Genomic DNA, 26,437 nt, shown 5'->3' with positions numbered 1-26,437 from the left:
CTCCTGACTCCATACTTGCCATCTTTGTAAGATTTGTTGAGTTTTGATGATTTTGAATTTCTAGGTTTTGTGGGTTAATGGAGGAGGAAGGAGAAAGGTCTTGTGGGTTTTGGAAGATGGAGAGGAAGATAGTTGATCTTGTGGTTTTGTGGTCTTGTGATAGGGTTTTTTGTGTTTTTGAATTTTTGGTCTTGCATATTTGGAATTTTTTATTTTTTTAATAAATAAGGGTATTATAGTATTTATACATTGAAAATTTTAATTTGGTATTGCACAAGTTGAATTAGTCTTGTATATAGCCGCAGCCTAAGAATTTGGTCTTGCACAAGTGGAATTAGTCTTGTATATAGCCGCAGCCTAAGAATTTCTTAGGCTGCGTTTCTTTCTTTTATACATGGGGGCAACTATTTCAAATACTAATTTTTGCTTAGTTGAATACTACCAAGTTGAAAACCACAATTGAGTACATATTTATAAGTTTTTTCTTACTTTAATACCAAAATAAAAATAAAAGTACAAAAATACCCTTTCATACAAAATACTAATTACATCAATTTTTCTTTGAAATTACCTATTTGAAAACCAAAAAAAAAAAAAGAAAAAAAAAAATTCAAACACAAAAAAACCTCCCTCCGTCCACCCCTCCCTACGTCCACCCCTCCCACGCCGCCCGACGCCGCCGCCGCCGCTCCAACCATCGCCGCCGCCGGACGCCGACGCCAAACACCGCCGAACGCCGCCCAAAGTCGCCCAAAGCCGCCGCCGTCGTCGTCTTCGAATAGTAAGTTATAGTTGTTTCGATTTTTTTTCTTTAATATTTATTTAAGATTTGATTGTTTGATATGGGTAATTAGGATTTGGTTGTTTTAGGTTAGAATGATCGTTAATTAGTAATGGGTGCATCTGATTTCAGTCGATTTGAGCATTGATTTGAGATTCGTGGGTCGGTTCTTCGTTCACCATTTTCGGCTTGTATATGTCGATTTTTGATGAATTTTCGACAGGTTGATGTCGAAAATTCATCAAAAATCGACATATAGGTGTCGAAAAGGTGAAATGTGTTGAATTTTGGATTTTGGTAATTCGACAGCTAGCTGTCGAAATTTGGATGCGTTTTCGACAGGTAGCTGTCGAAAATTCAACCAATTTCGACAGCTAGCTGTCGAAAACGCATCCAAATTTCGACAGCTAGCTGTCGAATTTGAACAATGAATTTTTTTTTTTTTTTTTTTTTTTTTTCCTATTTTTATTTGCTTGTGTTTATATTATGTATATTAATTTTTATTTGTGTGTTATTTTGCAGTGGAAGAACCACGTGAACCTCGTATACCTCCGACTGTCTCGAACCGTAAGAAGAGGAAGGAATTATCCGATAGAGGCAAGGGCATACCAGTCACGACCAAGAAAAAGACCACGACCAAGAAGAAGTCTGGAGAGGGTTCTTCGTCAACGAATCCGGTGCCGACTCTACCTTCGACTGTAGAAGTTGGTGATTCGAGCAACGAACCGGTCCGAGGTCCCGAGATACCGGAATTGTACCCAAAATTTGATAAGCACATTGCTTATCATATTGTGAACGGAGGGCCAAATCGTTCGGAGCGCGGCTCAGAATTTCGAATTCGAAATCACACAGGAACTTTGAAAGGTTGGGAGCCGGCGCCGTTTATTACAGAGGTAGTACAAAGATGTGGTTTAATGTCAGTTGTACAGGCATCGTACAACACTGTGGACGGCCATCTACTTAGAGCCTTCATAGAGAGATGGCATCCAGCTACCAACACATTTCACTTACCTGTTGGAGAGATGACCATCACACTTGACGATGTGAGTACGTTGGTCGGTTTGCCAGTTGTTGGGCGTACCGTATCTTGCGAGCGTTTGATCCGTGATTCCAAAACGATCCCCAGTAGTTTGATGTTCGAGTTGCTAGGTGAGTACCCGGACGATGTAAACAAGAAGAAAGCGGTCAAGTTGGAATGGTTGAAGGCTAAATTTAGCAAAGTGACCATGAGAGATAGTGCGGAGAAGAGGACATACGCCATTCAGGCGTATTTGTTATTTTTGCTCGGGTGTACTATACTGTGCGACAAGACAGGCAACATGGTAAGCGTGGAGTATCTAAATCTTGTATCTGATTTGGATCGGATCAACGAGTATGCTTGGGGCATTGCATGTCTTTGCCGGTTGTACGATGAGCTTTCCCCAGCCTCACAAAAATCAACGAACTCGATGGCTGGCTGGCTGACGCTCTTTCAGTCATGGATTTACGAGCACTTTCCTTATTTGGCGGGTGGCACCTTGAAGACGGAATTCGAGGGGCCATTAGCGAGCCGATGGGAGCCACAGTCAAAGACTACTTCAACGCCTGAACGAGCGTCGTACCTGCGATCTCGATTAGATGAGTTGATCCCCGATCAGGTAAAATACCAGTTTAATAATTTGTTATTACTACTTAAGTAGGTTTTTAAATCTAATTTTTTATTTATTTTACTAGGTCGTATGGTCACCGTACACGGCTATTCGTGATCGTTTCCCGATGCCAGATTCTGCTTGGTTTAGTGGGATGATATGTTGCATGGACCACTTCGAGGCATATCATCCGGACAGAGTGTTGAGGCATATCATCCGGACAGAGTGTTGAGGCAGTTCAACCGGGTGCAAATCATTTCAGGTCGTGCATACATGTCAAAAGATATGTACAAAGCTCTAGTTAGCAAAGGTCGACCGGTCCAGAACTCGATTTTCGTTGCGTACGGCGATCGATTCTCTGATCGGTGGGAGGAGTATTGTCTGGACGAAGAGTCGAGGTCCGTTGAAGTTGAACTCGGGGAGGCGGACACTTCGCCGGACTACATGAATTGGTTCCGACCCAGATGCATGTTACAACTGAGTAGGCATGGAGCCCATCCACCTCGACCCCAGGCGGATCGACCTCGACCCCATGAAGCTCGTCCAGGGGGTGGTACCGATAAGGAGGTCCAACTTTCACAAATTTTGGAGTTGGTGAAGGGTACACTTAGCGAGGTGCGGGGACTTGCACCATCCGACGCTCATACGGTCATGTGGGGGACTCTAAATGATATTGTCAGATTGATCGAGCCGGATGCCCCACCTCCACCTCCTTCGAGCTCGTCGGATGCCCCACCACCACCTCCAGGTAGCTCGATAGGGCCAATTCCACCGCCATCGAGCTCGTCCGATGCCCCACAGGCGGTTGTGAAACGCGTGTTTAGTAGGAAGAAAAAAACACATGATTAGTCTTGTAATTTTTTAGATGGATGTTGTTTGATGGATTTTATTTTATTTACTTGTTTTGTTCATTTAGTTTTATATGGATTTTGGTTGTTTTGAATGAAAATATTTTTGATAATTTGAATTTTTTTTTTTTGTCCAAAAACACTTAGAATATGATTTTTATCTTACATTGCAATATATTTGGGGTAAATTTCACAAAAAAAAATGCAATTTTTTCAAAAAAAAAAATGTTTGATACAGATCCAATTCGACAGCTAGCTGTCGAATTTCGATCTGTATCAATTTTTTTTTTTTTTGAAAAAATTGCAATTTTTTTTTTTTTTTGTCCAAAAACACTTAGAATATGTTTTTTATCTTACATTGCAATATATTTGGGGTTTATTGCATGTTACAAATAAAAATTGCAATTTTTTAAAAAAAAAACATAGTTTTTTCAAATAAAAACACAACACTTAATAACATTGAAACTAGCACCAGTAACTTTACATAGTTTTGTTCGGAGAATTATCACCATTGTCTGATATAGTAATAATCTCGAAACTCTCTCGCGTGGCAACATTTTGACCTATTAGTTCTCGAAATGCTGTAATCCGACCATCCATTTCTGCAGGCTTCCAACCATCAGCTTTAGGATCATGACATCGGTACCAATAATCGGCGATAGGAGGTATTGGACAATTCTTGTTCAAGACAACATGCACGAAGTGACAGTTGTCGACGAATGCCATTCCGTGCTCTTGTCTCTCGCTGAAAAGCTTTGGATCGCTCGATAGAGGAAGGAACGTGAGACACTGATACTTGGATAAGTAGACAAGCACAATATTGTATGTTGAAGCAATTACATGACCCATATTTGGAAAAGACATCCAATGATCACGAGTTGCAGGAACATCCCAGTTACTCACAATAGCTTGCATGCTTCTAACGGTTTCTTCGCCACGGTGCATGGTCGTGTAAGTGGAAAAATTAGAAGTCAACTCCCGTAGCATGTCATCTCGCACTCGACCCCATTCATTTTCTCCAAATCCCATCATAGAGGCAACTGCCCGAAATCCACAGTGTCCATCTGAACCGACATTGATGATTTCTCGAACGTGCATACGAAATCGTGGATGGATCGTGTCAATGTACTTATTCTTGCCGATCAAACCTGGTGGCAATCCCACATCTGCATCTTCTAATAATGGTTTGAACGACTCTTGCGTCGGTATAGTGCTTTTTCCTGACTCTTCAGTTGGTATAGTGTTAAAAGAATCATTCGAGTGCCCTCGTAATCTCATCAGTACAGGTATAAGCTGCAGTATATTACACTTCATTACTCAGCACAATTATAAAATACAACTTCAATGAAATGAGACGATAGTAGCGATATTTACCTTTGGAGAACAACTAGCTTGCTTCGATTTTTTTTTCTTTGGCTCCACATACTCAAAATGTGATTTGTCCTGAGTGCTTGATTTGTCTTTCCTATTTTTTGCCGGTCGACCTTTGCTAACAACTTTTTCACTTGGCTCCGTAAGGTTAGTCTTCTCTGGGTGGGTAAAATGTCTCAAATGGTTGCGCAATCGAGTTTTTGCATCGAGATCGGCACATTCAAAGAGCTTCTGGTATTCCGATAATTCTTCGTCGATGGTTGGTAGGATGACTTGGTCTGTGGTCGCGACGGACTCCATACTCATGTGTTTCCAATACGAGCCTATTAACTCAAGTGGGATAGGACATTTGTTCACAACAACATACTCATGAAGTTCATGGCGACATGGTAGACTGTGGGTTGTTCGGATGGCGCAACTACAACCCATATCGCTCGGTTGCAATAGTTTCGCATTGTCCACCTCAACTTTGAGTAGTTGCAGAGCGTATTTTGAGATACTTCCACGAAGCTCATTGTATATCAACGTTTTGAAAGTGTGCTCGTAAGTATTTTTACTTACTTCAAAGGAAGCCTTGATGTCATTGTGTTGTTCGACAATTTGATTGTGGACTTTCGTATACAAATCCACAAATGTGCCAGTTGAATTACGCACATCCTTTTTCATTCGTCCGTGTGCCCCCTCCACCCTATTAGAAGTGTACGTTCCAAAATGAATATACTTATTTGTCCACACCGATACAAGTCTCTCCTTGTACGGATCCAACCATGAATTAGCTACATATTCTATAGCCGGGAGATTACCGATAAATGTTCTTTTCAAATCCTCCCAATCCTCATTGAACTCCTCTATGGTATTTCTTTCAATAAGAGCCGAAAAACTCGACTGAAATTGCTTCCATTTGGTGATGTCCTTTGGGAACAATTTCTTACAATTGGCCACTATATTCTTGTTCACATGCCACCGACACAGCAAGTGATGACTCGATGGATACACATTGGCCACTGCTTTCATTAAACCCAAATCTCGATCTGTTACAATGCAATTAGGCCGAGGACAACTGATCATGGCCTCCTTCAAACAACGCAACGCCCGTTCAAAATTTTCCGTCTTTTCGTGGTCCAAGTATGCAAAGGCAATTGAGAACGTCTTGTTGGTACAAGTAAAACCCACAATCTCAAGAAATGGGAGTCCGTAACGATTGGTCTTGTACGTGCAATCGATGACGAATACGTACGGATACGACTGTGCCAACTTAATGCATTTCGGGTGGATCCAAAACAAGTCGGTAATCGCATTCAACTCGTTCGATCTATGGTACGAGAGGTATTCATCTTCTTTCAACTTGACGAACAATGATTGCAATTGAGATCTCCCATCCAATTCACTGAAATTTAACTTAGAGATAGTATTGTAAACTGTCTTCATACCAGTTACATTAGACGGGTCCTTTTGCTTCAATGCTCTTAGAATTGCCCTTGGTTTCACCATTGCTTTCTTCATAGTGTGAACAAAGGAAACATCCTCCTTTGATAATCTTCCAGCATAAGAGTGTCCGTGCAAGTTTTCGAATAAGTTGTGGTTGTGAATACCACTATGAACATCCAATTTCCACTCAGCCTTTTCATCATCCTTGTGTTCTCTTGTCCCCTTCAATTTAAACGGACAATTGCATTTCTTTGAACCGGTGCTCCTTTTTCCCGGTCTTTGATCATCTTCACCTGGTACCTTCTTACCAACATAATGGCCCCCACGCTCACAACGAACAATCACATACGGTGTCCTACGTCCTCTATCCCCGTCACTCGAACCCCCAATCATTAACACCATTCCAATTCTTTTACATACTTCACGAACCCATGCCAATAAAGCTTCTTTTGTTGGGAATTTTTCTGACGTGGTAAATGCATGGGTGCAATCGATCTACACAAACGTGTCGAAAATATAAGACAAGTAAATTTGCAACAGGAACCAAATCGACGCTTAAGTGTCGAAAATTACCCACATTTTCGACACTTAAGTGTCGAAAATACCCCTAATTTTCGACGCCTAAGTGTCGAATTATGATACAATTTTCGACACCTTAGTGTCGAAAACTTGGGTAATTTTCGACACTTAAGTGTCGAAAATTGTATCATAATTCGACACTTAGGCGTCGAAAATTAGGGGTATTTTCGACACATACACGTCGAAAAATAAGGGTATTTTCGACCTGTATGTGTCGAAAATACATGGCGAGTTTTAAAAAAAAAAATTCAAAATCGATGTTTTAGCTCAAAAAATACATGAATACATACCTGAATGGGTTCTCCTTGCTCGTAAACTACCATTCTATTGTCATTTGACGCCATTTTGCAAGTTGTGTAAGGTTTTGATTTCTTTTATTTTGGGGTTTTTTAGGAGGGTTTTTGGGGAGGGAGAAGAAGGAAGTGGAGGAGGTGAGGGGTTTGTGAGTGAGGAGGGAAATGTTTTTTTTAGGTTTTTGATTATTTGGTATTTAAGAAAGAAAAATAGTATTTGTAATATTTTTTTGGTTTTAATTTTCATTAAGGGCATTAAAGTAATTTACAATTAATTATTTATTTTTTATTTTTTTGGTATTCAAGTGAGCAAAAATTAGTATTTGAAATAGTGATCCCCTTTATACATAAGATAACTAGACTTGAGCCATTATGCAATTGAGTATAATTGGACTTTCTGTTAATTGGGCCGAATTATGTTGATTTTCATCAACTTTAATGGATCAATATTTTATTTATTTTATGGGCCCATTAAATTAAATCATTTGTTTCTGACAACCATAACAAAATACAAAAACTGCTGACAAAATATAAAAATCCAGACTTGGGATTAACTTTATTAATTTAATAATGTAGTATGAGATTAATTAAAAAAAAAATAGTGAATCTTTAATTATTATTTTTATTATTATTTAGGATCCGAGGAATGAGTATTTGGGGGTTGGTTATACAATATCTGCATTATTTAATAATTGAAATGCAATCACGTGCATGGTTCATCACACACTGGCTCACATGCCCGGATTAATTGAAACTATCCAGAAAAGAAAAAACCACGTGCAAACATGTGGTTATACTTGAGCTCCAACCCTAATTAGACAAACACTAATTAGACTAGTGATTATGAAATTTTAAACAATAATTAACATATATACATAATTAGTATTAATTAATTAATTAATTAATTAATTAGTGGGATTATAATTTTGGGGTTGTAATTGGATGGATAGAATGCAGGGAATGTGCAGAACATGCAGTACAATTCTTATTCTGCTTCACTGTCTCACACCTGTCACATGCAATCTCTCTCTCTCTCTCTCTCTCTCTCTCTCTCTCTCTCTCTCTCTCTCTCTCTCTCTCTCTCTCTAAAAAAAGATATAATCATCCTCTTTTTTGTTTTCTGGTGCATGTGCTCCCCATGTGCAATTTCTCTCTCTTAACTTTCTCTCTCTGCTGTTCCATGCTATATTCGCATGTGCCCCTTCGGGAGGCCACTACTTCTCTCTCCCAAATAACAACTAGCTAGCTCACAATTCATTTGTGAAATGACGAAAATAACCTTTAACTAATTTTTTGCTTAAACTATTTATATTTTATATATAATCATTTTTGTGAACTAGCTTTTTCTCTTCTTTTTTTCTTCATCACTTTTTACCTTTGAATCATGAGGGATGTTCAACTTTTATTTTGAATACTCATAATTGAATATTGTTTTGTGGTGCTAATTGAAAAAACTATAAAGTGTTGGTCAATTGGGATTATCTAATTTGTAAAATTAAATTATTAAATAATAAACGACGGTGAATATATAAAAGCTGGAAAAAAAATCGTTTAAAATGTTAGTTTAGATCTCGACGTATCGATTAAGAAGATTGCTATATTTAAACTTTTAGGAATTAATATAGTTGGGACTTGACAAATTCTATTATTTCAGCGAAATATTAATTTATCGAACTTTTTTTGACACATTGTCAATGAGCCAAGACAGCGAAAAAATATTATTTTAACGATGTTATTAATTTATCGAAATTCTACTGAATTACATATAATTTGATATTGGTTTTTTTTTTTTTTTTTTATCAAAAAACATTTAACGAAAATAAAATGTGAAATATTAATGATCGACCAAATTGAAAAAACTAAACAAAAAATTGAAAAAAAAAAGCAAAAAAAAGAAAAAAAAAAAAAAAAAAGTAGAGCAAGTGGCATTTTGGTAGTTACTCCCACATGGTGGTAGTAATTAAATACCCCCTTACATATAACCCCCCATATAACGCCATTTCCTCTCACCCGTTACACCGTCAGCCGCCCCGTAATTCCTCCACCATAACCCACCACCGCCGCCGCCTCCTCCACCCAATCACCGTAATGGGTTTAAAGCCACGAATTCATGTCCCCGCCGCGGTCGGAAGGCTGAGGAGAAGTCGACCGCCACACTCAAAAAGAAAACTCGCAAAGCCGCGAGTACTCAGCAGCAGCCACCGCCGTAGATCCACCCACATTGGCGGCGGCGCGTCGGTTTCCGACAAGCTGGACGCCCTCCGGAACCTCGTCCCTTCGCAGAACGCCGAGATGATAAATCCCGACCAAGATCTTTTCGAGGAAACAGCCGACTACATCGTACTCCTCAAAACTCAGGTTCTTGTTTTGCAGAAATTGGTCGATCTTTACGGCTCAAATACACCTCAAGAAAACCAAGCCGCCGCCGTGTAGTTCACCGTACAACTACAGCCCCATTTTCATCAATGGCCAAATCAAAAGAAAATTAAAAATAAAGAATAAATAAAGAAGAAGAAGAAGAAGAAGAAGGTGGCTTCTTTAATTTTTTTGTTCACCTTTGATTTTAGCTTAGTGCGAGTAATTAGTTATTTAGCATGTTAAAAATGTATGGCTTATTTTCATAAAATGAAATAGATTTAATTTATAATTATCACAAACTTATTAATCTACTATATATCTTCCTTTTTTGTCTGATATAAATCAAAGTTTTATTTAATTTTAAGGTCGAATTCTCGATTTATTTCATGCTACACTAACACAGTACACACCGACATCGAGTAGATCTTTATGGCTAATTTATGTGTCGATAAATTGTAAAGATATATTTTATTTATATTTTACTGAGTGTATGAGTGTACATTGGCTGAGCCAACATAAGATCGACTGAGGCCAAGAATTCCCTACATTTTTCAAATCTATATTGTCTTATATAAAGATTTTAAAAATTATATATAATATTATTATCGACTCCCATCGTAATTTCCTCAGATATATTTGGTTGCTGGGACTCAAAATTCTGGTTATATTAGTGTGAGTGTAGTATACATATGAACGACCAAACACACCTAAATATTTTCTTCCAAATTACAATACACGACCCCGAAACTTCGATTAAGGCTTGGTTGGTCGAACCAAATTGTTCTAAAAAATGAAAAAAACAAAAAAAATTGAATATCTTTTTTATTATTTTCTTAGGCTTTGTTTAAGGTAGTCGATTGATACAATCTTATTTAGACGGCCACTTAAAAAAATATTAGATTTATTAAATAGAAAAACAAAGATTCAATTATTTAATTGATCATGTCATAACTTGTCAACCAAATAAGAACTTTTAACATTAAAATTATTTAATTTTCATAATATTGATAAAACTAATCAAATATTTTCGGCCCATTTTTAGTAAATCAAATTATAATTAAACAGGACTTTTGGGCTACAATGTGGGCCCATATTGTTAACTCAGATGACATCTTTCCAATATGTGGGCCCAACCTCCACGTAGCCCATGATGCAAATATATCACCAAATGAGAATTAATATTAGGGGGCAACTATTTTGAATACTAATTTTTGCTTAGTTGAATACTACCTAGTTGAAAACCACAATTGAGTACATATTTTTAAGTTTTTTCTTACTTTAATACCAAAATAAAAATAAAAGTACAAAAATACCCTTTCATACAAAATACTAATTACATCAATTTTTCTTTGAAATTACCTATTTGAAAACCAAATAAAAAAAAAGAAAAAAAAAATTCAAACACAAAAAACCTCCCTCCGTCCACCTCCCTCCGTCCACGCCGCCCGACGCCGCCGCCGCCGCTCCAACCATCGCCGCCGTCGGACGCCGACGCCAAACACCGCCGAACGCCGCCCAACGTCGCCCAAAGCCGCCGCCGTCGTCGTCTTCGAATAGTAAGTTATAGTTGTTTCGATTTTTTTTCTTTAATATTTATTTAAGATTTGATTGTTTGATATGGGTAATTAGGATTTGGTTGTTTTAGGTTAGAATGATCGTTAATTAGTAATGGGTGCATCTGATTTCAGTCGATTTGAGCATTGATTTGAGATTCGTGGGTCGGTTCTTCGTTCACCATTTTCGACCTGTATATGTCGATTTTCGATGAATTTTCGACAGGTTGATGTCGAAAATTCATCCAAAATCGACATGTAAATGTCGAAAATGGTGAAAATGTTGAATTTGGATTTTGGTAATTTTCGACAGCTACCTGTCGAAAATGGGTTGCATTTTCGACAGCAACTTGTCGAAAATGGGTTGAATATTCGACAGGTACCTGTGTCGGTATAGTGCTTTTTCCTGACTCTTGAGTTGGTATAGTGTTGAAAGAATCATTCGAATGCCCTCGTAATCTCATCAGTACAGGTATAAGCTGCAGTATATTACACTTCATTACTCAGCACAATTATAAAATACAACTTCAATGAAATGAGACGATAGTAGCGACATTTACCTTTGGAGAACAACTAGCCTGCTTCGATTTTTTTTTCTTTGGCTCCACATACTCAAAATGTGATTTGTCCCGAGTGCTTGATTTGTCTTTCCTACTTTTTGCCGGTCGACCTTTGCTAACAACCTTTTCACTTGGCTCCGTAAGGTTAGTCTTCTCTGGGTGGGTAAAATGTCTCAAATGGTTGCGCAATCGAGTTTTTGCATCGAGATCGGCACATTCAAAGAGCTTCTGGTATTCCGATAATTCTTCGTCGATGGTTGGTAGGATGACTTGGCCTGTGGTCGCGACGGGCTCCATACTCATGTGTTTCCAATACGAGCCTATTAACTCAAGTGGGATAGGACATTTGTTCACAACAACATACTCATGAAGTTCATGGCGACATGGTAGACTGTGGGTTGTTCGGATGGCGCAACTACAACCCATATCGCTCGGTTGCAATAGTTTCGCATTGTCCACCTCAACTTTGAGTAGTTGCAGAGCGTATTTTGAGATACTTCCACGAAGCTCATTGTATATCAACGTTTTGAAAGTGTGCTCGTAAGTATTTTTACTTACTTCAAAGGAAGCCTTGATGTCATTGTGTTGTTCGACAATTTGATTGTGGACTTTCGTATACAAATCCACAAATGTGCCAGTTGAATTACGCACATCCCTTTTCATTCGTCCGTGTGCCCCCTCCACCCTATTAGAAGTGTACGTTCCAAAATGAGTATACTTATTTGTCCACACCGATACAAGTCTCTCCTTGTACGGATCCAACCATGAATTAGCTACATACTCTATAGCCGGGAGATAACCCATAAATGTTCTTTTCAAATCCTCCCAATCCTCATTGAACTCCTCTATGGTATTTCTTTCAATAAGAGCCGAAAAACTCGACTGAAATTGCTTCCATTTGGTGATGTCCTTTGGGAACAATTTCTTACAATTGGCCACTATATTCTTGTTCACATGCCACCGACACAGCAAGTGATGACTCGATGGATACACATTGGCCACTGCTTTAATTAAACCCAAATCTCGATCTGTTACAATGCAATTCGGCCGAGGACAACTGGTCATGGCCTCCTTCAAACAACGCAACGCCCATTCAAAATTTTCCGTCTTTTCGTGGTCCAAGTAAGCAAAGGCAATTGAGAACGTCTTGTTGGTACAAGTAAAACCCACAATCTCAAGAAATGGGAGTCCGTAACGATTGGTCTTGTACGTGCAATCGATGACGAATACGTACGGATACGACTGTGCCAACTTAATGCATTTCGGGTGGATCCAAAACAAGTCGGTAATCGCATTCAACTCGTTCGATCTATGGTACGAGAGGTATTCATCTTCTTTCAACTTGACAAACAATGATTGCAATTGAGATCTCCCATCCAATTCACTGAAATTTAACTTAGAGATAGTATTGTAAACTGTCTTCATACCAGTTACATTAGACGGGTCCTTTTGCTTCAATGCTCTTAGAATTGCCCTTGGTTTCACCATTGCTTTCTTCATAGTGTGAACAAAGGAAACATCCTCCTTTGATAATCTTCCGGCATAAGAGTGTCCGTGCAAGTTTTCGAATAAGTTGTGGTTGTGAATACCACAACTAACATCCAATTTCCACTCAGCCTTTTCATCATCCTTGTGTTCTCTTGTCCCCTTCAATTTAAACGGACAATTGCATTTCTTTGAACCGGTGCTCCTTTTTCCCGGTCTTTGATCATCTTCACCTGGTACCTTCTTGCCAACATAATGGCCCCCACGCTCACAACGAACAATCACATACGGTGTCCTACGTCCTCTATCCCCGTCACTCGAACCCCCAATCATTAACACCATTCCAATTCTTTTACATACTTCACGAACCCATGCCATTAAAGCTTCTTTTGTTGGGAATTTTTCTGACGTGGTAAATGAATGGGTGCAATCGATCTACACAAAAGTGTCGAAAATATAAGACAAGTAAATTTGCAACAGGAACAAAATCGACACTAAAGTGTCGAAAATTACCCATATTTTCGACACTTAAGTGTCGAAAATACCCTTTACTTTCGACACCTAAGTGTCGAATTATGATGCAATTTTCGACACTTAAGTGTCGAAAATATGGGTAATTTTCGACACTTAAGTGTCGAAAATGGCATCACAATTCGACACTTAGGTGTCGAAAGTAAAGGGTATTTTCGACACATACACGTCGAAAAATAAGGGTATTTTCGACCTGTATGTGTCGAAAATACATGGCGAGTTTTAAAAAAAAAAAAATTCAAAATCGATGTTTTAGCTCAAAAAATACATGAATACATACCTGAATGGGTTCTCCTTGCTCGTAAACTACCATTCTATTGTCATTTGAGGCCATTTTGCAAGTTGTGTAAGGTTTTGATTTCTTTTGTTTTGGGGTTTTTTAGGAGGGTTTTTGGGGAGGGAGAAGAAGGAGGTGGAGGAGGTGAGGGGTTTGTGAGTGAGGAGGGAAATGTTTTTTTTAGGTTTTTGATTATTTGGTTTTTAAGAAATAAAAATAGTATTTGTAATATTTTTTGGTTTTAATTTTCATTAAGGGTATTAAAGTAATTTACAATTAATTATTTATTTTTTATTTTTTTGGTATTCAACTAAGCAAAAACTAGTATTCAAAATAGTTGTCCCCTTAATATTAATTAAAAATATATATACAATTAATATATATTTATATTTAATAAAAAAATATATACAATTGTTTCAATTTATTTTATTCCAACGTAGGGTTAAAAAATGTTATTTCATCTCTAGATTTTATATTCACTAAACTTTTAATTTTAATAAAAGTGATTATTTAATATTATCATTAAATAATCCACTTGTCATTTTTAATAAATAATTGTGGGACCCACAAGACCTCAACCCCACACGATTGATGTATACCGCGTCACACCCAATTCTACCACCTCGCTCCTTTCTCTCTCCTTTTAATTTTCTTCTGGATTTTTTTTTTGTAGGCTAGTCAGCAGACAAATTGATCCCCAATTCATGATATAGATATATACACATTTACATATATAAAAATGATTTTCTTCTTCCACTTCATTGATTTTCATTCGGATCGGTAAAATCGTTACACGGTATAGTTCCATTCTTCGCCTTTTTCTAATTTAATTTTTGATACCAATTAGGGTTATGTTTCGTTTACCTTTGTTAATTGCTTTTGGGTTTCATTTTCAGCGATTTTTGTTTTTTGGCGTATATATATACATGTGTGTGTGCGTGTGTGTGTTTGATTTGATATCCTCATCTGGATTCTTACACTAGATTAAGGCTGGAAGATATTGAGTACTTGCTGAAGAAGTTAGAAAATTGAATTATTGGTCAAATCTCAAATGTGTTGATTTTTGCATGATTTGGGTTTGATCCGAATTTTATGGATGTAAGTTGATGTTTGAGATTAGAACCGTCGGACTTTGTGCTGCATTGTGCGATAAAGTAACGAGAATTTTATATGGTATTATCATGTTGGATCACGTCCGAATACGTTTGTAGTCGTGGTGTTTCTTTGAAGTATACGGCTTGATATCGATGTTCTTAGTTATGATTTAGGAAATAATTTTACTCCATTATACTTTATGCATTAAGGATGATTAATTTAGTTCAGCACACAGAATGACGGAAATGTACTTTTTTTTTTAGGTATTCTCCGTGTTCCTGTTCCTGTAATTACGTAAAACGGTATGGAAAATGAAACATCTATGTTCTTAGTGATGCTTGATTTAGGATTAAAGATGATTAATTGAGTTCAGCACGGAGAAATATATTCTCTTGAGGCATTTTCCATGTTCCTGTAATTGGTAAACGATGTGAAAAAATGAAACCATATCTTCACGATTCTCGTTAATGCAAAAAAAAAATATAGCTATTTTCTTATGGAGGGCTCTAGGATTTCATGTCGTGTGAAATTCCATATATACATATGTGGCATCTGATATTCGATCGGCTTTATTTCATTTCAGGAACAATGTGGACAAGCTACGCGTAGTTTGATTTTAAAAACATTCACCATCTGAAGCATTCAACATTTTCCGAAAATGTCGTACGAGGAAATTTTGAAGGCTGTTTTCCCTCTCCTAGAAGGCAGAGACCTAGCAGCATGCATGTCAGTCTGTAAGCAGTGGCAAGAAATCGCAAAAGACGATTACTTTTGGAAATGCTTATGTGCAAAGAGATGGCCGTCAATATGCAAGCAGCCTTCCCCTCCCACTCTGTCTTACCTTAAACTATTCAAAACCTTTTACAAGCGGCAAAAAAGCAGACCCCTTCTTCCACCAAGGCTGTCCTTCAACGACTTGGACTTCTACATCGACATTTGGAGCGAAGAAAAGCTTGTCTATTCAGAAGTTGTGACGGGCCTCGTTTTCCGGAAGGGGGCTTGGACCCCGCCAGCTGGCGTTTCCGATGTTCTCAAGTTCCACTTGGCCAGCCCGGAATACAACTTGACGTTGCCTATTCATCCGAGGTTTAATATTCCTTTAGGGGAGACTGTTAGCGTCTCTGTGCTTGTGGCTAGGAAGGATTCGGAAAAAGTTGCTTGCGTGATAAATAAATCGGTTTTTGAGTATGTAGATCGATCTGCTTATCGTGCGATGGCGTTTGATTATCTCGAGTTTTCGCCCGCACACCCTTTTGTGTCTGGTATAAGGGCGTGGATTTCGTTGCTTTTCATGGACCATGGTAGTGAAGAGGTGATTGATGTGTTTGGGATTGAACTCGATTTCTGTGATGCTGCTAATTCAGAGGAGCAGGTCTTGTGGCTCTTTGATATGCTTGATTGGAAGTGAAGCTCGGGCTGTCATACAACGGTGCGGGGCCCTAATCGGAGGGGCATGTTTGGTGTAGCTCTCGGTTAGAATACGTATATTTATCTCTGTATCTAGTAGTATTTTGGACAAGTTTTCTTCTTTTCTTTTTTCTTCTGCGCGAATAACTGTGGAAATTTCTACAGCATTGCATGATTTATGTTCCCAGGTTTTTTCATTGGCTAAGAATTTCTGTGTTGCTCCATTTTCAATGATGATGTTTTCGATATTTTATAATGCAACTTGTTTGCAAGAGTTTTTAAAAATTGAAATAATTATTTATTTTTAAGATAAGCGATTTTTTGCTAACTATGCAAAATCAACTTTAAATAGTTAATTTAAATTGAATGTGTTTGAAAAACAAATTGCAATTTTACCTTATTTTACTAAAATACCAAGAATGCCCTGTAAACTGAATTTGGATAGACATTACAAGCGCATATACTGAACGGGAAGTTAGATACAACACTTGATTATTTACATCGGGTGGATTTGAACCGTAGATTTGATTAAATAACTACTCATTAAGCACACATATACATGGGTGTGTGTGTGATTATGTTTAGATCTACAATTTAAATCCACTAAAACTCAGGTGCAGCATTTAATTTCATTTAATTTCCCAATACTGAACACTACAAAAATGTATCTGTATGCATTCCCAAGGTTTCGAAATAAGAAATCGAAATCGTATGTTTCTATTGGAACGAAGGCAAGTAATGTAGTAAACCACATCAGTCATCAGCACAGTGAATGTGTATGTATATCTATAAAAAAGAGAGGAAAAATGAACAAGGTAAATCATAATTTAAACATAAATATGTAGTACTTCTTACCTTCCAAAAAACTTAAAAAACAAATCCAAATCTCTGCTTTGATCAAAATGGGCCCGTTGTATCTGGGCGGATCGGTTCGCCCGTGAAAGGATCGAATTTATAAGGTTCGCCCGTATAAGGGTCAAACCTAATTTGCTGCCGAGGTGGCTGTTGACCAGAGCCAGCTCTAGCTTCGGAAGTCAAACTTGCACCGAGCCTAGCATAAGGTGAGGCAGATGAATTAGGTGCTGTTTGGATGGCAGATGAATACCGTACCTCTTCGGTTCTCAAACCGAAACTTCCATAGGATAAAGGTGGGACCGGTGTTGCCTCGTAGGGGGAGTGGCTTCTTTCTTCCAACATTCCTATTCTTGGAACCTGGCTTGGAATCTGGAAGCTTCCGGAAGCAGATATGGGTCGACTCGATTGAAGAAAATCGGAGTCTCTATCAACCCCTCTTCCTAATAGTGTTCGGCTCGATAGAGGATAATCTGACAGCAGTGGCGAATAGTGTGATGCAAAAATGTCGGACCTGCGAAAATATATAATCTCGTTAACTTCTGATCATTTTCATATAACTTCAGTAAATTATTTTGTATACTATTTAATATTTTGATTGATTGAAATTAACATTAAAATCTATATAATGAACAGATATTTAATAAATATAAAAAACCTAAACAATACAAATTAGACATGATATAAATAAAGATGGAGTATGCAATAAATCCATTAATTTCGACAGTCAATTTCACATGGACCTAATTAACCATAATTAATCCATCTTTTAACTTACTGATAGGGGTACAATAGGTATTACAAACAAATTAAGAAATATAAAACATTTATTCGTCTAGACATTTTTTTTTGTTCACAATTAACTTTAACGGTCCTATATTTCTTAAGCGAGAAACGAACCTAGCTGCAGAGTGTGCATGAGAAGCAAAAGAACCGACAGGAGGGGGAGACGCTCGATGCAACGAGCTGTATAACTTGGATTCACTCCTAGTATTATCCACAACTTCCGGAAAACTGATTGAGCCTCGATTCAATCCCACATTATCAACTAAGTGCTGTATTATGAATATATTAATTTAACCGAAAAATATAATTAGAAGCAAAACCTAAAACTAGCTACATGTTATCAATAGAGATCGGTTACATTACATACTCTAGAAATTAGTCCGTCTAGATACGCTCCTTTATTTTGCAAACCAGCTCCTGATAGCATAAACTAAAAGAAGGATAAGGGAAGAAAAATTAGATGCTGGAAATTCGTCGCTAAGGCATCACATTAAGGAAAAGTATACATTAAAACATATATAGTTAATCGATCTGCTAAAACCTGGTCAAGGACAGATATGGCAATAGACTCGGGTAATTCCTTGAGACTGCATAAACTTTTCACATCAATCTGTCAACAAACAAGAAGAGAAGTGTGAAACTTCACAGAATTTATCTTGGGAAATAGAAGGGCAGTTACCACTGAAAGCCATTGAAGACATAAATATTTGTTACACTATAAAGATGCTATGATGGAAGTCTAGTTTTCAATTTCCTCGATCGGCAAATTCAAACAAACTCTTGAAAAATAACAATTTCACAGAAACTTAGTACTAAAAAAATTTGGTGTGTGAGGACTTAGTTTGCACTATCAAATGCAGACTTTATGTATTAACTGTGGAACTAACATCAAATCGAGTAGCAATTCCAAGTCGCAGGATTCGCAGTAGGCGCTCCTTAACAGATAAAGGCAATGCTATTACAGCATCCTCATACGGGTCAGCAGATCCCAATTCCTGTATGAGAATGAGAGCATGTGATCAAACAAATAAAAGGGAATTTGACTGAGAATGAGAGAATGCATTCGGTAAATCTGATTCAAAAGAAAGAGGTATGAAGAATCACGTGCAAGCACTAAGCATAGTTGCGCTCTTTCTCAGTTTCTCTAGTACAGATGAGATAATCGCAAACAAAAAGAGAAGTTGGATGTCATTAACCAAGACACATGTGATTCAAGAAAGGGAAAATTGTTAATACGGAGTAATTGCAAGTCTCAGCTAACCCAAAAATATAATACAAATGACACAACCTAATAATTCCTTCTCCTTTTTGTACAGCAACATTTTTTAAGACGATCCACGATCCAGGCCAACGCATACTTTGGATTCCAACTTGAACATCTCAGGCTATCTTAAAATGCTGTCTTACAGCCAATTAGTTACTCATTTTGGAAATTATTTAAACATAATTTACATTTGTAATGTTTTTATACTGAATCGGTGTAATTCCAATATCTGAGATGTAAAAGAGACGGTGTGAGAACAGCCCATTCAACAGAAAAACGGCATTAGAGATGAACTCACCCTCTGGAGATAGGAATTATGATCATTGTGCTTCAAAAGTTTGAAATGGCCCTGAACAGAAGGATTACTTTCTGATTCCTCAGGAGCTCGTTTCTTGCTTTTGTCCATAGGTCTTGCAACTTCAACCTGTTTGCAGAAAATAATGGGATATTAATTATGTTAAAGACTCCTTGTTACCCGCATATATTCATCAAAGAGGGAAAACTGAAAAGGTTCGAAATGTCAATTATCAGTTCAGATTACAAACTTAAGGCTTCCAGTGCAATCCTAAGTACCTGGAGTTTATGCGTTGAACCTCCACTAGGCCCTCGAACTGTTCTATCATTCATTTCCTTGATAGCTCTTTCAAGATCCTACACAAAAAAAAAGGGTCTAAGAGAACGGAACAATGTAACCAATCAGTGACGTTGATCAGAGTAACAAAATTAAAAAAAATGGATCAAAATGTCCAAAATATGGTTGGTTAACATTAAAATGCAAAAGAGCAGCAAATAAATAGATAATATGCTACTAAAGAAACTGCCTCAATTTCCTAAAATCACCACGTAACAAATAAGTGAAGAAGCCGAAATTACAAAAGATGGATTTAAATGACCAAAACATGCAATAACCCAAAAGCAAATGTTCGTTCTCAAGCATGTGCACACCTATAGCCCAAATATTTGCTCACAGTGAAAAAAGTAAGTCCAGGTCACATAAGATGAAGATAATTTTTGCACACAAAGACAGCTTAAGTAATCACTTAGGTAACATCGCTGTATCAGCAAAAAGGTTTTGTTTGCCAATTTAAAATATCTCTTCATTCAGTTACATTTCATATCTCAGTAACATAGTTCTGTAGTAACTTTCTTGAGGTGAGACTGAGATTTTTCAATCTATAGATCTTTTTGACTAAATTGAATGTGTATTTCCTTTTTAAGATTCAGATGATTCGCAGATGCAAATTCCTGTATAAACGAAAAGAAGAACGGATGTCCTAAGTCGAATAGCTGATGGCAGTTTTATAATTCATTCAGTCCTTTTGAATCACCTGACTCATTCCCTTCTCCTTACGTGAGGAAGGAAGAAGAGAAGTATACATTAAATATTACCTTCTCTTATATTTTCGACCATGTGTCATGAGTTTTAAACATTAAAAATATCTTCCATGGTAATAAAAATATGTTCCTACATAAGAACACAAATACCGCAAAATCTAACATGCAGTTAAATACAATTTATATGCAAACAATTAGCGCCCTATGAAGACAAACCAGAACAGCTAAAAAGGAATCTTTCAACATTGAACATAAACAAATGCAAACCAGCATACCGATCTCTCAGCAAAATGAACAAACCCGACGGGAATGCTAGCTTTTTTTGACACCACAACTTTCTCCACCTGGAAGATGGCATCAGCACAACAACATCATATAAAGTGTATAGTTCATAGGAAAGGGAAAATCAAAGTCGAAATATTTAAGACCTTGCCAAAAGGCTCAAACATATGCTTCAAATAGTTCTCCTCTGCATCAGGGGGGAGGTTTCTGACAAAAGCTATTTTAATCTGAAAATAAACAAGAAGGTAAAGATACAGCAACGTTCTTTAAGGATTTAATGCTTATGACATAAAAGACAATGATTATGAATTTATGAACCTTAGCAAGTTCTGATGGGTTTTTTTCATGTCCCTCTTCTGCCCATTGAACAGCAGGGTGCAAATTCCCAAGACGAAAATCTGGTTGAGAGCCCACCCGTTGAGCACGTGCAGCAGCCTGTGATTGATAATTTTGAAGTAGGGGGTTCAATTTTCTAGTATAAAAGGGTTATATTTTGTATTTATTTTTGTCTTTACATCAATTAGAAGATGTTAATATTATTATAAACTTGGTGAAAGGTTGCATATTGAATGGTGACAAAAGATCGCCAAGATGCGGTAAGATTTTGTCAATTACTATTATATTGCAGAGGCAAGTATTAACATTGTTCGACTGAGTTGTTGAGAGTTAAAGATTGACCAGCCTTGGCAAAAGAGGAACGTGAGAATTTTAATAAATCAAACTTGGAAAGTAAGCATATGATTCTTCTTTGAGAACGGCAATCTTTAACATATGAATTTTTTTGTGTTACCCCGAGGTAATATATTACTGCATCTTTAAGAATCTTAAGCAGTTTTATTATTAAGCTCATTAACAAAAAAAAAGGTATTGAGAAACTAAGTAATGATATTTTTTATCAAAGTTTGGATCAAATTGCTCGATGTTCTGTAGAACAAAGACAAGAGTAGAAAATCACAAATTTGAAACCTTTCCTCATTAGATCGAGAAAACTTTGAGAAAAGGGATAAGAGGATAAATAATGGACATCATGAAAGCTGACGACAAAAAAGATCCAAAAATGTGTTTTAGATTCAAGAACATAAGAAATGAGTGTTGAGAGTAAATTAATCTACAACAAAATTAACAGTCAAATATTTGTATAAACTGCATGGACCAAAATTCCATAGGATATACTTCAAGTAAACGAAAGACGAGAAAGAAAATCCATCTGACTTATTTCATAAATTCAGATAGATATGCAGAAAACAGACAATTATGTATTACGTGGGAAGATAACAGTACAGTACAGCACTGAAGGCCATAAAATGAATAAAACAGGAATTCAGCTCGTCCAGGTTTTGAGTTACATGATTATTAATTTAACTACACAGAATTTAAGATAACAAATTTGATTACTGATTTTTTTCTGGAGGAATATAGAGCTTTTTTTAAAATGAAATTGATCTAAAACTTGACAGCAAAGTGTGGATAACATCATTGAGTTAAAAAAAAAAAGTTGGCAAAGATCCAAAAGAGAAGAAATTGAAATATGTTAATCTGACACGAGATGGATTTTATGTGGACCACATAGTGCATTTTAGACTACATGGTAATTCATGTCTTTCCAGTGATTAATATAATCGGAAAAACAGAGTATTACGTTGCATGTTGAAAGTTAATGATAATTAATTTGAGAAAAGCTGAGAAAAGGTAGGGGCATGAAAACGGGAGAAAGGATTCAATTAACAGTAAGTTAAAAGACAGATTGTATCATCCTGCTTATTCACCAGTAGAAAAATGGTGTCTGTTAAGATTTCTCATTGGCAATTGATGCAATAATTTCTTATTCTTGAACACTGTGAATCGTTAGATAGACGATAAGTTTACAATGGAATTTTAGAAATTTGTTGATTTAACTCAGTTTTGTCAGCGGAGGAAATTTATCAGGGAAATCCTAATACAGTCTAGATATCCAATTTCGTAAAAAACAATAACTTTTTTTAAGGTTTTGATTTGGTACGAAATAAGTGTTCTTATGGCAAGTGTTTTGTTATGCATTAGGATTTTGAATAAGAAAGGATCAATTATTGATGCTGGAACACAGAGCCAAAAACGACGAACCTGAGCTTTTATCCTGTATGAGTTCAGATGCAACAGGAGAGTCAACGCAATTTCATAGTACAGACTCAGAAAGAGTGTTCATTCATGACTTCTAACTAGAGGAAGATATAAGATAATGCAAAGAAAACTCACAGCATGGGAGCAGAACTTCACAAATGCAAAACCACGGTTTCGATGCTTTTGACCTGATGGTGTGTCGTTAACACTTGGCAGATCCACGGATTCTATGTCCGGGAAAACCTGTAGCACATGAAAAAAAATTTAAGAGGAGACGTCGAAATTAGACAATGAAATTCCTGCAAGAAACCCAATCTATACACATTTATACCTGGAGCACCAATCTTTTGAATTCATCAGCACTCCAAGCTGGGAGAGCCAAAAAAAAAAAAACAGTCATGCATGTAGTACAACAATAAACCGGCCACATCACGAGAAACATATGGATGGAATGGGAAGAGAGTGGGAAGTTATGGCTGATTAGAAACAAAAGTAAGGGTAACTTGCAAAGGGGAAAATACAACAAAGGGGTGATAAGTTCTAGTGATACACAACAAATGCAGATTACCTACTCAACTAGAGCTCACAAAAGTCTTAAGAAGCTCAGATACTCTCATGATATAGCATTTATATGCGGAAGCTAGACAGGTATTTAAACAGCTACCTAAGCAGAGTAATATTTAGTATTCATAAGTAACAGCAAATAAAAAAGACTTTAAAGGTCAACCTAAAAGGACAAATTTATGGCATGTGCACAGAGTTACTAAATAAAATAAGCAAGATCTAAGACAACAAACCTTTATTAAGGTTTCCGAAGTATAAAGTAACCTGCTCACTTGATGGTAGAACACCAATCGTCTTTCCATCTAGCTGAAAATTGAACCATGGAGAAATAAACCAAAAAGTAGGTTCGCATTTTTTATTAATAGACATAATTAAAACACACACTCGTTTGCTTTAGATCGTGAGAAAGGAATCTAGGTTCCTGAAGGTTCGAATCCCTTTAGGTGCACGTGTTGGGTGTGTGTGTTGTACGGCCAAATTTTGTTTATATTTAATAAAAACTAAAGTTAAAAATTAAAATTAAAAAAAAAATAGGTGTGGTGTGTAAAGTAATTATCATTATTCACTAGTGCCTTACCTTGTAGCTAGATATATGGATTATGCTTTTTATAGAATAATCATTGTTAGTGGTAAGCGGATAGTGAATATGTGGCTAAAGTTTCAAAAATGGATCCCTCTCATCTTTTCATTGATTAAGTATCAAAAAGGTTTTTTGTTACTTTTAACCAAAGTATGTTTCATAAAAAAATGAGCAAATTTATTCATTGCATACTATTTGATTCCGCAGATCAGAGTTTATAAAGGTTGCAAACAAATTAACCTAAATGGCTAATAAATTCTTTTATGTTTCCATGTTAAGGAACATGACCAATAGTTCACAGAAAGACACGAAAAAGGCCTTCTTCAAACTACTTTCATGGAAGAAAATGTTCAGCGTAGTGCTGAAAATGGTTGTGCTTCACTTATTTTGAAGAAAAACTAAACTGAGTTTGCCCCAGCAAACTGACTTCTAGCTCAAATGTGAGTGATCCCAATATAAAAATTTGTTACAGTTGCAGTAAAATCATATATTTAAAATATTTTATTCCCAAACTTGAAGGATTTTGTTTGTATTAGGATTCATGTCAATTTTCTCGAGAATTAGGAAGCGGGTCAATTTCAGAACAAAATCTTCACGGTACAAAAATGTTCCTGATAAATCAAAGTTAATACTCACCACAGTGCCAGCTTTTTCCATCACAGCTCTGGCAGCAGATTCTTTTGTTGCAAATCGCACAAAGCAAAATCCCTGCCAAAAATCACAAGAAAACATGAGACAACAGTGAGAAGGAAATATTAATGTGCTTACCGTGTGATCAGGGGAACTTTTTATTGGGGGGTTTGAAAAAAATTAAGGGTTTGCGAAGTTTGTGGGCAGCACCCCCCAATTTGTTTTAGAAATATTTTAGAAAGCAACAATAAATACGTAAGTATTTAATTTTTTGGTTAATATAATATAGCCATGATATCATTATTGAGACTCTTTAAACTTAAGAATTATTCACTATAATATTTTATGTTTTGGAGGCCACCAGATACACTAAAATATATGAATAAAGATTTAACTATTTTTTTTCTGCTGGGGCGGCAGCCCACCCTATACATGGTTCCGGCCCTGCTTGTGATAACTTTTCTTTATATGGATGATGGAAGAATTAAGCCTTAGAAATAATGCTCCCCTGAAGGAAGAGAGTTAGCACGTAAGTTTACCTTCAAATTGCCTAGCTGGTCCTTTATCATACGAATTTCCACAATTTCACCGCAGGCAGAAAATATCTGAGGAAGTGGAAGTTTATCCAAATAAAACTTGCGTTAAGATACATGAAAGACCATAATTCGATGGATATAAACTAGAAGCAGATACGAGATGATTAAAATCAAATCTAGAAAGAAACACAAGACCTTGTGGATTTTCTCCTCTGTAATGCTGCGGGGCAACCCGCCAACGAAAACTTCAGTCCCTCTTACAGCATTATCTTCTGCATGGCAAAATGATGAAGTCGTCACGTATATGATAGAAAACATAATAGATGTGAATTTAAGTTATAATCTTCAAATGAAGAGATCAAAACTATTATAAAGTGAATAACATACTGTGACCGGTAGAATGGTGCTCGGATGACCGGTTCATCTGTAATTAGAAAACATCAAAACATTAAATTAACCAAACAAGCAAACAAAAAAAAAATGAGCTGTTAGACATGGCAAATTAACCCTTTTATCTAAGCCTCAGCTCAAATATGGTTTTCTGTAACGGGAAACATAAGATTTATAGAGATAAAGGCAACACAGCTACTACTTTATGGACGCGTGTACAAGTGCAGAAGAATCAAAAAACAAAAAACCCAAACAAAAAGCTAAGCAGATATAAATGAACACGAAAAATGCTCTTCTATCTCTTACTTTCTCGGATTTTGAGCAATCACCAATCTTAAAGCGTAAAATTTTCGACAAAAATTAATTACAATTCTTCATAACTTCTGAATTGACCCTTTTTTCTTGTCGGAACAAATGCGGGACAGGTTTTTATCGTTTGAAGCTGCAAAAATTCAAATGAGTACGTGAGATCGTAACGCTAAATACCTGCGAAACTGTTGAATTGGACATGGCAGCACGCGGGAACGGAATCAATTGATAACCCTAGAAATAGAGGTCTGATCTTGGATTTGGGAAATTTTGAACTGGCAATTTATAGTTATTTAACGGAATTTACCGCATTGACCTTGCCATTTTTTACTGTACGGGGTGGTGTTTTGTAAAAAGTAAAAAGTTTTTTTTTGGTTTTTCTTAGTAAAAAGTAAAAAGTTGGTGCTTATGTAAAAGTCAAAATAATTACTTGTATTTTTTCGACAAACAAAACAATATTTTTATTATATAAAATTACACCAATTATAAAAAATTGCAAAAAAAATGAAAAATAAGAAAAACTATGTTTTGTCATATAAAATTAAATATATATCATAACCTCGACATGTATAATATATATGAGTAATTTATACACTATCATTTTTTTTTGTTAGAGGT

At 36.6% G+C, this 26,437-nt stretch overlaps 4 protein-coding genes across 6 annotated transcripts; 1 reads left to right on the top strand and 3 right to left on the bottom strand.

Annotated features, from left to right (window-relative positions):
* Positions 1 to 3,737: 3,737 nt before the first annotated feature.
* On the bottom strand, positions 3,738 to 6,458 carry LOC148768275 (PKS-NRPS hybrid synthetase cheA-like). Its single transcript, XM_088822610.1, has 2 exons — positions 4,632 to 6,458; positions 3,738 to 4,550 (listed from the first exon to the last, which is right to left on the bottom strand). Exons 1-2 carry the CDS (start codon positions 6,456 to 6,458, stop codon positions 3,738 to 3,740), a joined length of 2,640 nt encoding a protein of 879 aa, XP_088678736.1.
* Positions 6,459 to 11,172: 4,714 nt separating this feature from the next.
* On the bottom strand, positions 11,173 to 13,904 carry LOC105976790 (protein FAR1-RELATED SEQUENCE 5-like). Its single transcript, XM_088821529.1, has 2 exons — positions 13,696 to 13,904; positions 11,173 to 13,319 (listed from the first exon to the last, which is right to left on the bottom strand). The coding sequence occupies exons 1-2, from the start codon at positions 13,747 to 13,749 to the stop codon at positions 11,367 to 11,369; spliced, it is 2,007 nt and encodes a 668-aa protein (XP_088677655.1). The 5' UTR covers positions 13,750 to 13,904; the 3' UTR covers positions 11,173 to 11,366.
* A 408-nt stretch (positions 13,905 to 14,312) lies between these two features.
* LOC105971225 (F-box family protein) lies at positions 14,313 to 16,425 on the top strand. 2 transcript variants are annotated; one of them, XM_088821528.1, is made up of 3 exons: positions 14,364 to 14,488; positions 15,051 to 15,089; positions 15,371 to 16,425. In XM_088821528.1, exon 3 carries the CDS (start codon positions 15,446 to 15,448, stop codon positions 16,193 to 16,195), a length of 750 nt encoding a protein of 249 aa, XP_088677654.1. In that variant the 5' UTR covers positions 14,364 to 14,488; positions 15,051 to 15,089; positions 15,371 to 15,445; the 3' UTR covers positions 16,196 to 16,425. The 2 variants fall into 2 exon arrangements, with proteins under 2 accessions (XP_012851533.1, XP_088677654.1); XM_012996079.2 differs by lacking the exon at positions 15,051 to 15,089 and having other exon boundaries at positions 14,313 to 14,488.
* Positions 16,426 to 16,809: 384 nt separating this feature from the next.
* Positions 16,810 to 26,097, bottom strand: LOC105971216 (uncharacterized). Of its 2 annotated transcripts, XM_088821527.1 has the most exons (19): positions 25,997 to 26,097; positions 25,508 to 25,544; positions 25,316 to 25,392; positions 25,124 to 25,189; positions 24,591 to 24,662; positions 23,608 to 23,680; positions 23,142 to 23,179; positions 22,946 to 23,053; positions 21,032 to 21,148; positions 20,860 to 20,940; positions 20,707 to 20,775; positions 19,670 to 19,747; positions 19,395 to 19,520; positions 18,720 to 18,827; positions 18,374 to 18,442; positions 18,200 to 18,262; positions 17,947 to 18,101; positions 17,050 to 17,560; positions 16,810 to 16,980 (listed from the first exon to the last, which is right to left on the bottom strand). In XM_088821527.1, exons 1-18 carry the CDS (start codon positions 26,018 to 26,020, stop codon positions 17,092 to 17,094), a joined length of 1,830 nt encoding a protein of 609 aa, XP_088677653.1. In that variant the 5' UTR covers positions 26,021 to 26,097; the 3' UTR covers positions 16,810 to 16,980; positions 17,050 to 17,091. The 2 variants fall into 2 exon arrangements, with proteins under 2 accessions (XP_088677653.1, XP_012851523.1); XM_012996069.2 differs by having other exon boundaries at positions 16,810 to 17,560.
* Positions 26,098 to 26,437: the final 340 nt, after the last annotated feature.

This window comes from Erythranthe guttata, chromosome 8 (assembly GCF_056151865.1).
Source record: "Erythranthe guttata isolate IM_541 chromosome 8, IM_541, whole genome shotgun sequence".
Lineage (NCBI taxonomy): Eukaryota > Viridiplantae > Streptophyta > Magnoliopsida > Lamiales > Phrymaceae > Erythranthe > Erythranthe guttata.
The sequence above is the reverse complement of the archived record's forward strand: the minus strand, read 5'-3'. Positions and strand labels throughout refer to the sequence as shown.